The sequence below is a fragment of the Phascolarctos cinereus genome, unplaced genomic scaffold (genome assembly GCF_003287225.1).
Source record: "Phascolarctos cinereus isolate Bilbo 61053 unplaced genomic scaffold, phaCin_HiC Scaffold_4;HRSCAF=312, whole genome shotgun sequence".
NCBI lineage: Eukaryota > Metazoa > Chordata > Mammalia > Diprotodontia > Phascolarctidae > Phascolarctos > Phascolarctos cinereus.
The window spans coordinates 52,157,024-52,171,097 of NW_027555847.1; the positions used below are offsets into that span (position 1 = coordinate 52,157,024).

General features: G+C 45.3%; 1 protein-coding gene across 1 annotated transcript in view; it reads right to left on the reverse strand.

The window, feature by feature from the left end:
• Positions 1-8,450: 8,450 nt before the first annotated feature.
• The window catches only part of LHFPL4 (LHFPL tetraspan subfamily member 4), a 37,095-nt gene continuing 31,471 nt past the window's right edge, over positions 8,451-14,074 (reverse strand). The window contains exon 4 of the mRNA XM_078152178.1: positions 8,451-13,977. Within this exon, the coding sequence (XP_078008304.1) occupies positions 13,799-13,977 (179 nt within the window). The 3' untranslated portion in view covers positions 8,451-13,798. The remainder of the gene's footprint in view (positions 13,978-14,074) is intronic.

Genomic DNA, 14,074 nt, shown 5'->3' on the forward strand with positions numbered 1-14,074 from the left:
TTTAAAAATTGAAACAACAAAGTACTTCATTCCCCTACAAGAGCCCATCAACCTGGGAGAGCATTGGGAATGAGAATCATGTCGCCTGGGATGCTGGTTTCTTTGTATATTATATAAAATGTGTGTAAATGCCTCTCCGTTTGGGCTGGGGTTTACATTCTCCTCTTCACAGTGAGCAGAGGAGAGAGCGTAGTTGGCAGGCTGCCTTCAACCTGCCTGGCACTTGCAGAAGCCCCAGCCACTCTGTGTGGGCAGGGTGCTGTAGAGACCAGACCTCCTGGGGGAGGGGGGGGGGTGGGGGGGAGAACTCTTGGAAGGGAAGAAGTATCACTTCTTTCTCAAGTGGAGTGTTTACACCTTGCTGTAACATTTGAACTTTCACAAGAGATGTAATAATTTTTATAATAAAATACTTACCTTGATAATCAAAAAGTTAAAAATTTACTTCCTCTGGATGTTACATACTCTAACCTGTTTATAATAATGCTGTCCTTCCTATGCAAAAGTGAGATGGGCCCATTGAGAGACTGAGAGTTTTCCCATGAGTGGAGATAGATTTGCACTAATCAGATCCTTTTATGACCCAGGGATATACAATGATGAAATATGGCAGAGTTTGGGGTATATCCTGTTGTGTTAGAAGAAAGTAATTGGGGGCAGCTAGGTGGCTCAGTGGATAGAGCTCCAGCCTTGGAGTGAGGAGGACCTGCTTCTTACTAAAGTGTCCTTCTGTTGCTGGGTGACTAACTCTGTCCTTTAGTTTCTTTTTTTCTTGGCTGGGCTAGGGTTAAGTGACTTGCCCAGGGTCACACAGCTAGTTAAGTGTCATGTGTCTGAGGCCGGATTTGAACTCAGGTTCTCCTGACTCCAAGGCAGGAGCTCTACCTACTGTACCACCTAGCTGTCCTTTTTCTCTACTTTATGGATGAGGCCCAAAGACTTGAAAGTTTAACTGCTGGTGCCAAAGCCAGAACTAGAAACTGATCCTTCTGTCTCCTAGACCTCTGTTCTTTCTACTGTATTCATGATGTCTGATTAAAGGCAGATCTGCAGACCACTAGCCAAAAGAAGAGGATTAAAGGCAACACTAACCTGGACAGCTGTAGGGAAAAAATGCGTAGGAAATTTTCCATTTTCCTCCTACTAGCCATGCTCATGTTATGGGAACCTTCAATGAATTCATGTGTCTAGCCGCAGGCCAACATCCTCTCTCCTTCAAAACAAAAACCTTATTTGGCTAGATCCTTCTCTGATCTAGTTGTGATTTTCTCCCTTGTAGTATTGCATCAGGTTTCACCACTCAAATCCCCAGAAGGACCATTTTTAAGCTACACTTAGCACTGGTTTTTATCCAACCGGTGGTAAGAACATAATGCTTGTGTCTGGTAAGAAGCAATACAATGATAAAGTGAGATGGGCAATCCAGGAATACAGTGATTAATCAATCATTTTAGTGTTATCTTAGATTGAAATCCATGATGGTAGGAAACTTGTCCTATCTAAACTTTATCTCCTGCAGGGTCCAGTTCTGTGCTCCATAATCAGTAATAAATGTTTATTTCATGAAGATCTTCAGGTGACTATCGAGGACAGTATTTGTTTGCACCTATAAGTTTTTATATTTTCTTTAAAAGCGCTCTTGATATTTAATAGTCACATCTCACATTCAAGCAATTTTAGTTTTGAAATTTTCACAATAAGTCTGGATACACTGACACCTACCTAGAGATACTCCAAAATTCCATTTGCAGCCTGTAATCTAGAATTAGAGCGATTCTTAACCTGGGATCCATAATCTTGGCTTTTTTTAAAAAAAAATTTAACTTGGCATCTTTTTTTAAAAAAATACATTGATAATTTTTGTTCAGTCATCTTTCAGTTGTGTCCAGCTCTGTAACTCCATTTGGGATTTTATTGGCAAAGACGTTGGAGTGGTTTGCCATTTCCTTCTCCAGCTCATTTTACAGAAGAAGAAACTAAGACAAACAAGGTTAAAGACTTGCCCAGGGTCACCCAGCTAGGAAGTATCTTGAGGCAAGATTTGAACTCAAGAAAATTCAGTCTTCCTGAATGAGCTCTAGCCGATGCACCCACCTAGTTGCCCTGTGTTGATTATTCAGTCACTTTTTGTTTTCGGTCATATCTGACTCTTCATGATCCTGTTTGCAGGGGGTTTTTTGGCAGAGGCCCTGGAATAGTTTGCCATTTCCTTCTCCAGCTCATTTTATAGATGAGGAAACTAAGGCAAGCAGGGTTAAGTGATTTGCCCAAGGTCACCCAGCTAGGAAATGTGTGAGGCTGGATTTGAACTCAAAAAGATGAGTCTTCCTGGCTCAAGGCCCAGTGCTCTCTCCGTTATGCCACCTAGCTGCCTATGTTGATAAGTATTTCAATTTAGTTTCCTTGGTAATCCATAATTCTGAGAAGGGGTCCATAGGCTTCACCAGACTGCCCAAGAAGTCCATGATAAAAAGGAAAAAGAAAAATAAAATTGAAGAATCCCTGTGCTAGAAGGAGAAGAACTTAGCAATATCCTCTCCCAAACTCAAAATCCCAACCAGTCCAAATTGGTCTCTGTTGAGTAGATCTCTTTAAATAAAAAAGACCTGCCCAAATGACATGGCTGTGTTTGCTTTTTTTTTTTCCAGCAACAGTAAATTGAGTGAAGCCTCTAACCTTTAATCTGCAAATCAGAATTCATCCTGATCTACTGCAGAGATAAAGGAATAGGAGAGCCTGGTTGGGCCTGGGAGCATGTTTCTCTCTGCTCATCTGTATATACATGAGATTTCCCTGTGCCAGAGTAAAATACTTCCTAGGATTACGGTAGCAAGATCACCATGGTAACAGAAAGACATTACTTCATCCCACATTTTCTGCTTAGCAGAACTTAGTAGAGTGATGGCAGAAAAACACCTGTATGAGCCTATAGCTACTTTACAGGTGGCTAAGTACTTTTGTATCCATTGTCTCATTTGATATTTAGCATCAGCCTGTGCTATAGGCATCGTCCACGTTTCATAGATGAGGGTAACAAAGCTGAGAGGCTGTACCTCAGAATCTCCCATCAAATCCTTTTGAACCATTAAACAGAGCCGGCAGGAACCACACAGCCATCTAATCCAACACCCTCATTTCACAGATAAGTTAATTGAAGCCCAGAGATACCTGCTTGTTCATGGTCACATAGCTTCTTTTGATGACGAAGGCAAAATTCCAACCCAAATTAAGGCAGTGGAGAGAATGATGGGTTTGGAATTTGGACATGGGTCTATCATCTGTGTGACCTTGGGTAAACCACTTAAGTTCTTGGCCTCAGTGCCCTCATCTGTAAAATGAGGGAGTCTCTAAGGTCCAAAACATCTAGCTCCCAACGTATGCACCTGTGATTGGAGAATTGAAGACTACAGCTCTATTCATTAAGCTATTTCCTGTCACAGAATAATTAAATATGCTTTGACCCCAAGTCTGACCCTCTCTGGGATTAGCTACAGGGAATTATTTCTGCTCTTTGGATTTGATTTGCAAAATAATAAGGGGAATAATAATAAGGAGGAACAGCTAGATGGCACACATTTAGGATGAAGCACCCACCCAGGAGTCAGGAGGACCCATATTCTAATCCAGCCTCAGACACTTACTAGCTGTGTGACCCTGGTCAAGTCACCTAACCCTGATTGCCTAAAAAATCACAATAAGGGAGCTTAGATTCATATAATCTAGTCATTGCTTAGATTCTTCTCATCTAGCCACTGCTTGGATTCTTATATTCTAGCCACTGCTGAGATTCTTCTGACCTAGCCACTGCTTAGATTGTTATAATCTAGCCAATGGCTCACAAACATTCAGACTCCTTAAGAGTCTGCCCAATATGATGGATGTTCTAATAAACCTTGTCTTTGACTGAAAGAAGGCTTGGGTCAAATTTTTTCAGACAGGACCCATGTGTTGTGATTTTAGGGTCCCAGGACCTCTGAACCCCTAAACCACATCATTTTGGTGGCCTGTATGGGAAAACTGTCTAACCCCAAGTTCTTCAGCCAAGACTGGAAGGTATGTAAGCCTCTCCTTTCCTGCTCTGCAATTGGGGTCTCTCTCTAAGCACCAAGGCTTGGAGGTGCTTTATTGGCAGACGGTTACAAGGCTGTCTCACACTCAGCGTGACACTCTCACGGTCTCAGTCCACTGGGTCGGTTTGAGGCCATGGACCTCGGTACACCTTCCACAGTATAGAGGACAAGGATGGACACCCTGTCCGGAAGTGTAGGCTCAATTCTGCTAATTCCCTCAGCACTAGGGAATTGGGGAAAACTGCAGTTGCTTTTTGGTTCCCTGAGGCTTACTTCCTTCCCTCTGCACCTCTGAATCCTCCTTCATGGAGGTTACAGGGAAAGTTAGAACACCTAAAACTAGATTCCGGAAGTTTTGTGATTGATCATTAAGGAGTTTTGAAACACCTGTACAAACTGGTCACTCCCTTGCCTTGAGTCAAAAGGGTATCTTTTAACCCCTCTCATAGGAGAAGAGAGTTTCACCCTTTACCCCTCACATTTGATTTTGCCCTGCCCCACCTGGGAAAGGAAGGAGAGGGGAGGGGCAGCAGCTACCGTGTGGGCCCTCCTGGCAATGGCCTTGGGCTCTAGGGCAACCTTTGCCTGGAAGCATCACCCAGTTTCAGCACATCCTGCTCAAGGTAATGAAGCTAGCCTCCAGACTTGGGTGAGCACACTTTTTTAGATTTGTAGTTTTAACTGTTAATGATAAGATGTTGATTCTCTGTGTAAAGTAATTTGGAAGTGCATTTAACAAAACTGAAGTCACCTGATTGGTAATGGGTTTGTTTCAAACTGGTGAACTTTCTGTATCAGTTATGTCAAGCAACTTTTCATAATTTGATTACCACTAAAATAGTTTGGTTATTGTTGGTTATTGTTTTAATGTGTAAACTAGCTGAAAAGCTTGTTTGGGTTATAGCTTGCTGAGAATTTGCAGGTGTCTAGAAATCTCTAATGATTGGCTTTTTATACCAGGACAAATTTGAGTTTGAGATGTGAATCCTGGAAAAGTTTTTCCTAAACTGTGATTAGTGAAACTTGCTGTTTGAGGTAAAAGCTCCTAGGGTTTTATTTTGAGTTGTCTGATGGATCATAATCCAGCAATAATCAATAATCCACCATCTGAGAGAAATGCCACAGGCTACTCAGAGAAGGTGGTACTGGAGGGAAGTCAGCATCAGGAAAAGCTGAGAGGACAATTTTAGCCTCAGTCTAAGATGGGATCCTCCTGGCTCAGTTTCCCCATTATATTGCTTTGAAAGGAAATGTTACCCACTTGGCTATTCCTGAGTCTGACTATGAGGTGGATTTGATACTGCATGGTTGAAAACTGAATTATCTGAATCCAAACAGAGTTAAGGATGTTTTGTCCTCTAAAAGTTGGGCCCTAAATCTAGTCCCTGCTTTGTATCTGGGCCCTGCAGTCTTTTCTGTCAGATTTGTGTCTTCCAATCTACAGTCCATTCACCTACCGTTGGTAACAGCAAGTACCAGCCAATGTCCGCCCATCATATCCTGGATGCATCCTGTGCTTGGTTCCAGTCAATCTCCTCTTTGGGACCCCCTTGCGGCAGGGACAGCTTTATGCCCCTTTACCAGCAGGAAGCAGTTTCAGAAGCCAAGACCTTCTCCCCTTACCAAAAGAATTTGGATCCCATTTGTTTGAGGGGGGAATGATGGGGTTGGGATCTGGGCCCCAGAAAGGAAAAGCCCTGGACTTTCCCACTTGGCCAAATCTCTGGCATTTGCCTGAGGCTATAATCCCATCAACTGGCCTTTCATTGTGGCTGCACCCAATCTCCCAATTCCATTAACCTAGCCTGGCCTTCCTTTATCTTACCTCCCTATGTATGGCCCCCGGCCATTTCCCACCCTTAATCCTAGCTAGGCTCCATTCTCCCTTAGCCACATGGCCCAGGTCCCAGGAGTTCAGTTCGCCCCAGTTTACTGGCCACTCCTAGGTCCTTCCCACAGTCCTTCTGTGTATAAACTCCACCTTGTCTCCATTAAGATGCTTTAGATTCTTATAATCTAGCCACTGCTGGGATTCTTATAATCTAGCCAATAGCTCACTAACATTCAGACTCCTTAAGAGTCTGCCCAATATGATGGACATTCTAATAAACCTTGTCTTTGGCTAAAAAAAAAAATCATAATAAGGGAAATTTAAGGGAGAAAACCATAAGCTAATCCTCGACATCTAAGACTAAGAGAATAGTTTTTAGAAAAGTATAATTATTCAAAGGCTTAGGGAGCACAACCAACAGACGGAACAGAGTATATTGGGAAGGAGTTAGGAGGCCTGGGTTTAAATTCCAGCTCTTCTACTTAATGCTTATGTGACCTTAGACAAGTCACTGTCTTCTTCTGGGCCTGTTTCCTTTACCTAACTAGATGATCCCCAAGATCCCCTCCAGCTCTAAACCCTATTATCCTGGGACCTCTTAATCCTGTGCTTGACTAATCAGGGCAGGATTTGACCCAGTAGTGCTTATGGCCAGCCTCTTCAACTTTTTCACAAGCCAAAGGTCCAAAATCTTATTCTTGCAGCAGTGGACAAATGGGAAATACTCCAAATACAGATATAAAAACCCCAGCAATGTCGGGATTTTATGGCAACATGGTCAAGTCAAACTGTCCCATGCACCTCCAGCCTTGCAAGCAGTAGCAACACTGTCCATTGTTTCCCAAGGTATGGCAACAGCATCTGGAACCATAGCTGAAAATGTACTCTGGATTTAGTTAGATAATATGCATTCAAATTCTGCATCTGCTACTTATAACAAGAATAATTTTGAGCAAGTCCCTTCTTTCAGTACTTCAGTCTCTTCATCTCTAAAATGAACGTAAGACCTACACTAACTGCCTTAGGGATGACAGCTGATTTTTTTCCCTTCTATAATTCACAAGTTAGTCGCCAACAACAAAATCAAGCATTCAGATCAACCCAAAGGAATGGAAAAGGCTCATAACCATTATTTGCAATTTGGAGGGGTTTTTTTTTAATGCATCAATTGACCTTTAATAGGAGAGTACAAAAATGCCATTCATTTCCATGTTCCCTTTCTGAACTCCTCGTGCTTTTCCAGATGCTGTCCCAATCCTATCATTGTTTATATACTTGTCTCGAGTATGTATATTATCATCCTGATGCTGCTTCCTTCAGTCTGCACCGTTTCTTTTAAGTCTCGATATGTTTCATTATTTTCTTCATGTTTGGGGGTCAGAAAATGATTGAGGTAGGGAGGAAGTCTGACCATTTCATTGATGTCATTAACTGGCTGTATATAAATTCCATTTGCCAATGCAAATGGGAAATTTAGCCCCTCAGTGCTTCAGGCAACTATCTAAGACTAATTTAGTAGTCTGCATTGGTAGAGGGAATTTCTTTACTAGCATTCCCTATACCAATAAAATCATAGGTCCAGTTATCTCAATCTATAACATCATCTTATAGAATGTCACTGAGAGGTTAAGGGTCATGCCAAGACCATGCAGTCTGTATGTCAGAAACAAGACTTTAATCCAAGTCTTTCTTACTCATAGAATCATAGACTTACAGCTAGAAAGGCCCTCAGAGTCCATCTAATCCAGCTGTGTCATTGTGTAGATAAGGAAACCTAGGCCCAGGGAGGTCAAGGGACTCATCCAGCATCACACAGGTAACAAGCATTAGAAGTGGAATTTGAACTCAGATCCAGTAATTTCACAGTAGGTGCACTCTCAGTTCTACCATACAAGGCCAACCCTCTCTCCACTATGTCACATTCTCTTGTAATTTCTTTTCTTTTTTTAAAAATTTTTTTCTCTTTTTTTTGTTTGTTTTTTTTGGGTGGGGGGAGCTAGGCAATGGGGTTAAGTGACTTGCCCAGGGTCACACAACTAGTAAGTGTCAAGTGTCTGAGGCCAGATTTGAACTCAGGTTTTCCTGACTCCAGAGCTGGTGCTCTATCTACTGTGCCACCTAGCTGCCCTTCTTCTAATTTCTTATGGCACAAATATATAATACCCCACTGTATTCATATGCCATGGATTATCCAAGTTATCTTAGTGTCTCTAGATAACAATGATTATTTCCAGTTTTTTCATATCACAGATATTGCCTCCAAATATTCATGCATAGTTAGGTCTCTCTTCTGTCAATATCTTCCTTAGGGAATAGTCCTAAAAGTAGGATCACTGAGTCAAGGAGCAAGAATAGCTTTGTGACTCTTATTGTATAATGAAAAGGTAGATTTTTGCCAGCACAAATTTAGAGATGGCCAGGCACTGGTGCTGGCTAGTTTAGAAAGCGGAAGTATTGTGAACACCCAAAAAAACCCCACTAAGGATGCCACTCCATGGTTCACTGAGCTCTCTGAGAGTAGTTCAATCAGAATAAGCAATGCAAACTGGTGATGTAAATTCCTTTATTGAACACCATTCCACCTGCTGTGAAGCTAAAGTCCAGCATCAAAGGGGCTCCAGGACCTAAACTGAGGTTGCCATGTCTTAACAACAAAGAGTGGAGATAACACTCAAACTATACTGACTGATGAAGTATTCACAAGACCAAGCTAGGCTAACAACAGATGTCACAGGACCTTTGCCGCCGCCACCACTACCACCACCACTGAGGACAAAGCTTCCAGCCGTGTGGGGACTGGAGCTCCCCCTTCCCACCCCAACTCCACCTGGCAGGAACCCCAGGCCAGGAGGAAGGGTGGCATCTGAGGGAGGGCCAACTTGGCTGAGATACTGACTGGACATGGCTTTTGTAGAAAGGACATTCCTGTCTTCGTTTCCCAAGTTTCACTCCAGTCCCATCTGAAGGAGGGCACTTCTTTACAGAGGTTTGTTGAACTCTGACATAACCATCCCTCCTTCCTCTATTAACATGAAAGCCTGGAACCTGCACCCTGTCTCTGGTTTCCCACTATCACTAGGCCATGAATCTCAATAGATGACCTCTGTGGAGTTTTTAAGGTTCTGCCTGAAACCTATTATCTGTCAACCCCCTGACTGAACAGTCTTTTCCACTGGGTCTCCAAAAGATGGAATTTTCCTCCACTAAAGTCAGTCCCTCTGAGAATTCCCAACTCAGGGTAAATAGATATCACCTTGACTCGGTAAACCTTACCTAGGCATGTCCAAGAGGCTGGGTCACTTCCTGCTCCCAGAGTCTTTCTGGGACAGGGTAGAGGAGTGGGGGAAAGTTGAAGTGCCTCTGCTCAGGACAGGGGTTCTGAACTTTCATGCCATGAACCCCTTTGCCAGTCTGGTGAAGCCTATGGAATCCTCAGAATCATGTTTTCAAATAATTGAAGGAAACGCTAAATTTCAGTTAGAGGTTAGTGAAAATAAAGATACAATTTTTCCCACCCAAATTCATTAGACCCCCTGAAATTTATCTGTGAATCTAATAACCCCACATTAAGAACCTCCGGCTTAGGTTGGCCTTACTTGTTCAGTCCCAATCAGAAGTGACAGGCTTCCAGGATTGTCTCTGGAGACAACTCATTCAGATATGGCTGCCACCCTATACTGCTCAGGTGCCTAGAAGACATTGTTGAAGAACAGGCATTACCATCTGTATAGATGCTGCACCCTAAGGACAAGGGACCTTTTCACCTGATTTACAGCTGAAACTTCCTATGTGTGTGGTCTCCCTCTATTAGAATGTGTGCTTCTTAAGAGCAGGACTGTCTTGATTTTCTCTTTGTATTGCCAGCACTTAGCACAATGCTTTGCCCAGAGTATGCAATTAATAAATGCTTTTTCATTTATTCATTCATTGGAGCCCAAGGTCTAGCTGTCCCCTTTAGGCTTCCTAAGTCTAGACACTGGATGGAGTTCCCTTCTGCTTCTATCCCCTCATTCCCCTATGAATGAATCAGCCCAAGCAAGCCTACCCCCTTCCTCCTCTAGTACTCCAACAACTCTTTCATGTTTATGGGCTGCCAAAGAAGAGGGCCCTGGGTAGGCGTCAGCCCCATTTATATAATGCTGGCCAAAGCATTATGTCTGATGCAACCTGGTGATCCTGATCAGATGTCTGAGAAACTTCTCCTGGGCCAGGTATCACTGCAGTGTTCCATGAGAGCCTACCGTCCCTCAGCCTCCCCTGCTCTCAAACCCGTTCCCAGATCCTCTCAGTCTGCTCATGTCTCCCTGGGGAGAAGCCCTGGGCTATAACTTCAGAGAGGCTAGACCATCCTTTCTTTCTTTCCCTGCAGCCCTGTCTTCTGGGTATCCAACCTCCCTTCTTCTCCACAGGCTCAGCTTTGTCAGAATAGGAGCTCTGTCCTCTGATGAAGCTCACTATGCCGCCTCATTCCCTACTCTTTCAGCAAAAGGAAACAGCCCTCAGTTCCCTGCCCCTCTACTCTAGCCTGTTAGGGTTGGATTTCCAGCAGAACCCTGTCCCAGAGTGTTTGGAGAGGAAAGACTCAGGAAAGCACAACTATGTTTTCTGGGGAGGGTGGATACACTGTATGCCACCCCATCCCCAACCACAGCCCAGGCTCAGGCAAGTGATTCCACCCTGACTAGTTGAGATGTACAGGGGGCCTTATATCCTCATTCTTCAGTTGCAACATTGGAATTTTCAACCTTTTGGGTGTAAGCTTTCTTCTCCTCACAGTAATAGTCACTTTCCCCATCCCTTCCTCCATCTCTCCATATCTGTCATTCTCCTTCCTCATATGATGACCACTCCCTTTCTCCCTATCCAACTCCCTGTCCTTTCTCATCTGTCCCTCTCTCTTATCCATCCCTGTCTCCCTTTCCTTCCCCCTCCCTCCACATCTGTTTCCCTCCATGTTGCTCTCTCCACGTTTCCCTTTCTTCCCATCACCTCCCTCTCCCCATCTCTGTCTCCCTCTTCCACTCTCCAAAGTTTCCTCCTCCTTCTCATGTTTCCCTTTTACCCTCTTCCTATTTCTTTCTCTCCCTCTGCTCTTGCTTCCTTCTCCGTCTCTTCCCATTTCCCTCCCCATGTTCCTCTCCCTACCTAAGCCTCCCTGTTTCCAGCTGTTTCCTTTCCCCACTGTCCCTCTCCCTCCCAATGTTTCCTCTTCATCTTTCCCCATTTCTATTTATCTCCCTCCCCATGTTGGTCTCTCTTATCTCTGTCTCCTGTTTCCCCATCTCCATTTTCCTCTCTCCTCATCTATTTCAGTGTCTATTTCCCCATCTCTGCTTCCTGGTTTTCTTTTTAAAAAATTTTTTTGCTTCCCTCTTTTCTCCCATCTGTCTGTCTTTGTCTCTCCCTGCCTGTCTTCCTCTCCTCTCCCCATTTGTCTCCCTCTTCTCTTTCCTTCTTGCTCTCCAGCTCTGTCCACCTCCATTTTCCCTGTCTCTCCCTACTCCTCGCTCCAAATCTCTGCATTCCTCTCCTTTTCCCTTTGTCTCTCCCCATCTTTGCCTCCTTCTCCCTCTCCACTCATTTCTCTCCCTCTTTTAGTTTCTACCTTTCCTTCTCTCTTCTCTGTTTCCCTCTTCCTCTATCCCCAACTTTGTCCCCCTTGCTCCTGCTTCTCTTTCTTACTCTCTAAATGTCTCCTCTCTCCATGTTTCCTTTTGTTTCTCTCCATCTCTGCCTCTCTACCTGTTTCTTTCTCCTTCTCTCAAAATCTTTCCCCCCTCCCTGTCCTTGTTTCCCTCTCCCTCTCTCCCCAATTTTAACTCCCCTTCCTTCTTTCTCCCCACCTGTTGCCCTTTCCCACTCTCCAGCCTTTCCTCCTTCCTCTTCAAATCTCTCTCTAGTCTCTGTACCCCTCTTCCTTTCCCATCTCTCCCTCTTCAGATCTGCTTTCCTATCCTTTTCTCCCATCTTTGTCTCCCTCTTCTTCTACAAGTCTCTGTAAGCCTTTCCTTTTCTCCATCTGTCTCCCTTTGCCTCAGTTCATCTCTGCTTCTCTTTCCCTCTTACCCATCACCTGTCTCTCTCCAAATGTCTCCTTCCCTCTCTATCCACCTGTTTTCCTCTCCCTCACTCTGCCATTGTCAACCTTTCTCCTCTCTATCCCCTTTTTTCTTTCTCTCTCCAAATCTGTGTTCCTCTCCCTCCCTCCCCATCCTCCTATTCCTTTCCCCACCATTCTCTTTCTCCTCTCCTTTCACTCTTTGTAGCCTTTGTGCTCCCTAGGTCCCTTCTCTCCATCATGTCTCTACATTTTCCTGCAATTATGTGCCTTCCCCTCACCTGGAGCCTTCTATTGAACTTCGGGGTGTATGTTCAAAGAGCTCATTTGCATACCACTCCCATCCCCAGATGAGTCCATCCTCACCTTAGGGATGTAGATGGTGGCATCCTGTCGCTTCACTGGATCATGGAATCAGCATGCCCCCTTTCATTCTAACTGTATTGTAGCATTGCTGTGTGGTTTGGGTTGAGTTTTTTTATGAAGTTCTTTGGGGAGGGGAGGGGAAGGAGTCAGAAGGGAGCACAGTGCTGGGGCCAGAGTGGAGGTGTATGAATGGAATGATTCCCCTGGGTGGGGAAAGAAAGAAGAGGGTCTGAGAAGGTCTAAGACCTCTGAGAATCAACCCCTATCTCAAACCATCCAGGACCTAGCCTCCTAGCTCTAGAAAGGGGATGGGACTTGGATGTATGGAAACAGGAGCTCTGTCTTTTCCTGGTAGGGTAGGGGATAAGCAAAGGTTCTAATCCACTGTGACGGGCTATTTTGAGAGATCTTCATAATCCAATCTAAATCCCGTGGGCATGAGCAATGGGACAGAGAGTGAATGGGGACACCCACTCTTTTGGAGAGGAATGGGGAAAGAGTTGAAAGAAGGGGTTCAAACCCCACTGAGGTCCCCAAGGCTAGTGGCTCTGTTCCTACAACCCAGTGGACCCCGTGAACTTCCCCTGGTGCCACTCATTCCATCTCTCCACTCTGGAAAGAAAGGCAGAGGGTGGGTGGATGGGGGAAGGAGATAAGGCAAGAAGCCCATTCTCTCTGTGACTACCTCTAGTGCTCACACACACACACACACACACACACACACACACACACATTCACCTGTTAACTTGGCCCCATTTACAGCCCCATCAAGTCTCCAAAACAATGGGCTTAAAGCATAAAGTGGTAGTGGTGGAGTCCCCTGGTTGGAGAGGGGATGGTGCAGAGAGAAGATGGGGATATGGGGGGGGGCAGGTTTGGGGGGTGGGATGGGGAGTACCCTGTTTGGAGGTGAGCTGCAAGTTCAAGTTGCACATAAAAGTATCAAAGAAACAGGACAGTTTCTGCCACTGGCAGATGGAGGAGAGGAATGTTGTCTCTGGGCCCCTCTTCCACTCTCCCTCCCCCATCCCCGCCAACAAAAGAACTGAGAATTCTGTGCTGTACAAAACGGGCCCAGACCAGGGGGCAGGTGAGAGGCATTGAGGCTGGGCCCAGTCTGTGGAGCAGACCTCCCGAGACGGGGTCAAGAAGAGATTGGAGCCCAATCCAGAATGAAAGCAACCCCCTTCCCTCCCTGCCCAGGTCCTTGTTCTTGTTCAGCATGAAAGGGCAAGAAAAGGAGACAGGGGATCCTGGACATAGGGAGACGGGGGAAAAGCTGTCCAGGACCTTTCCCCAGGATCTCTGAATCTTGGCAGTTAATTCAGTTGATCTTTTTGTCTTGACACAAAGCTGCAATTGTCCCCATGAAAGCAGTGGGGTCAGTGGCCAGTGGGATGGTGGGTGAAGAGAGGAGGGGGTGAATGACCCCAGGACTCCATGCTCCCTCCCTCCAGGCAGGTCATCTTCATCTTAGGTGAGCTGGGTGGGGAGAGCAGGGTCTCGGGGAGGCCGCCCGAGGGAGGTTGGCAGCATCTGAGGCTTCGAGGTGCACGTCACTGAACCGTCGTTGGCAGAAAAAGGCGGGAAAGAGTCCAGTCCGGGGCCTCCAGAGAGGGCAAGGCCCAGTGGCAGCATCTCTGTTATGTTCGGGGGGGGGGGGGGGGTGAAGGGGGGCCAGGACAGAGGGAGTCAGCACCAGGCGGGGCAGCCCCCAAACTGAGAACTGAACCTGCAGTTGTGGGTGGG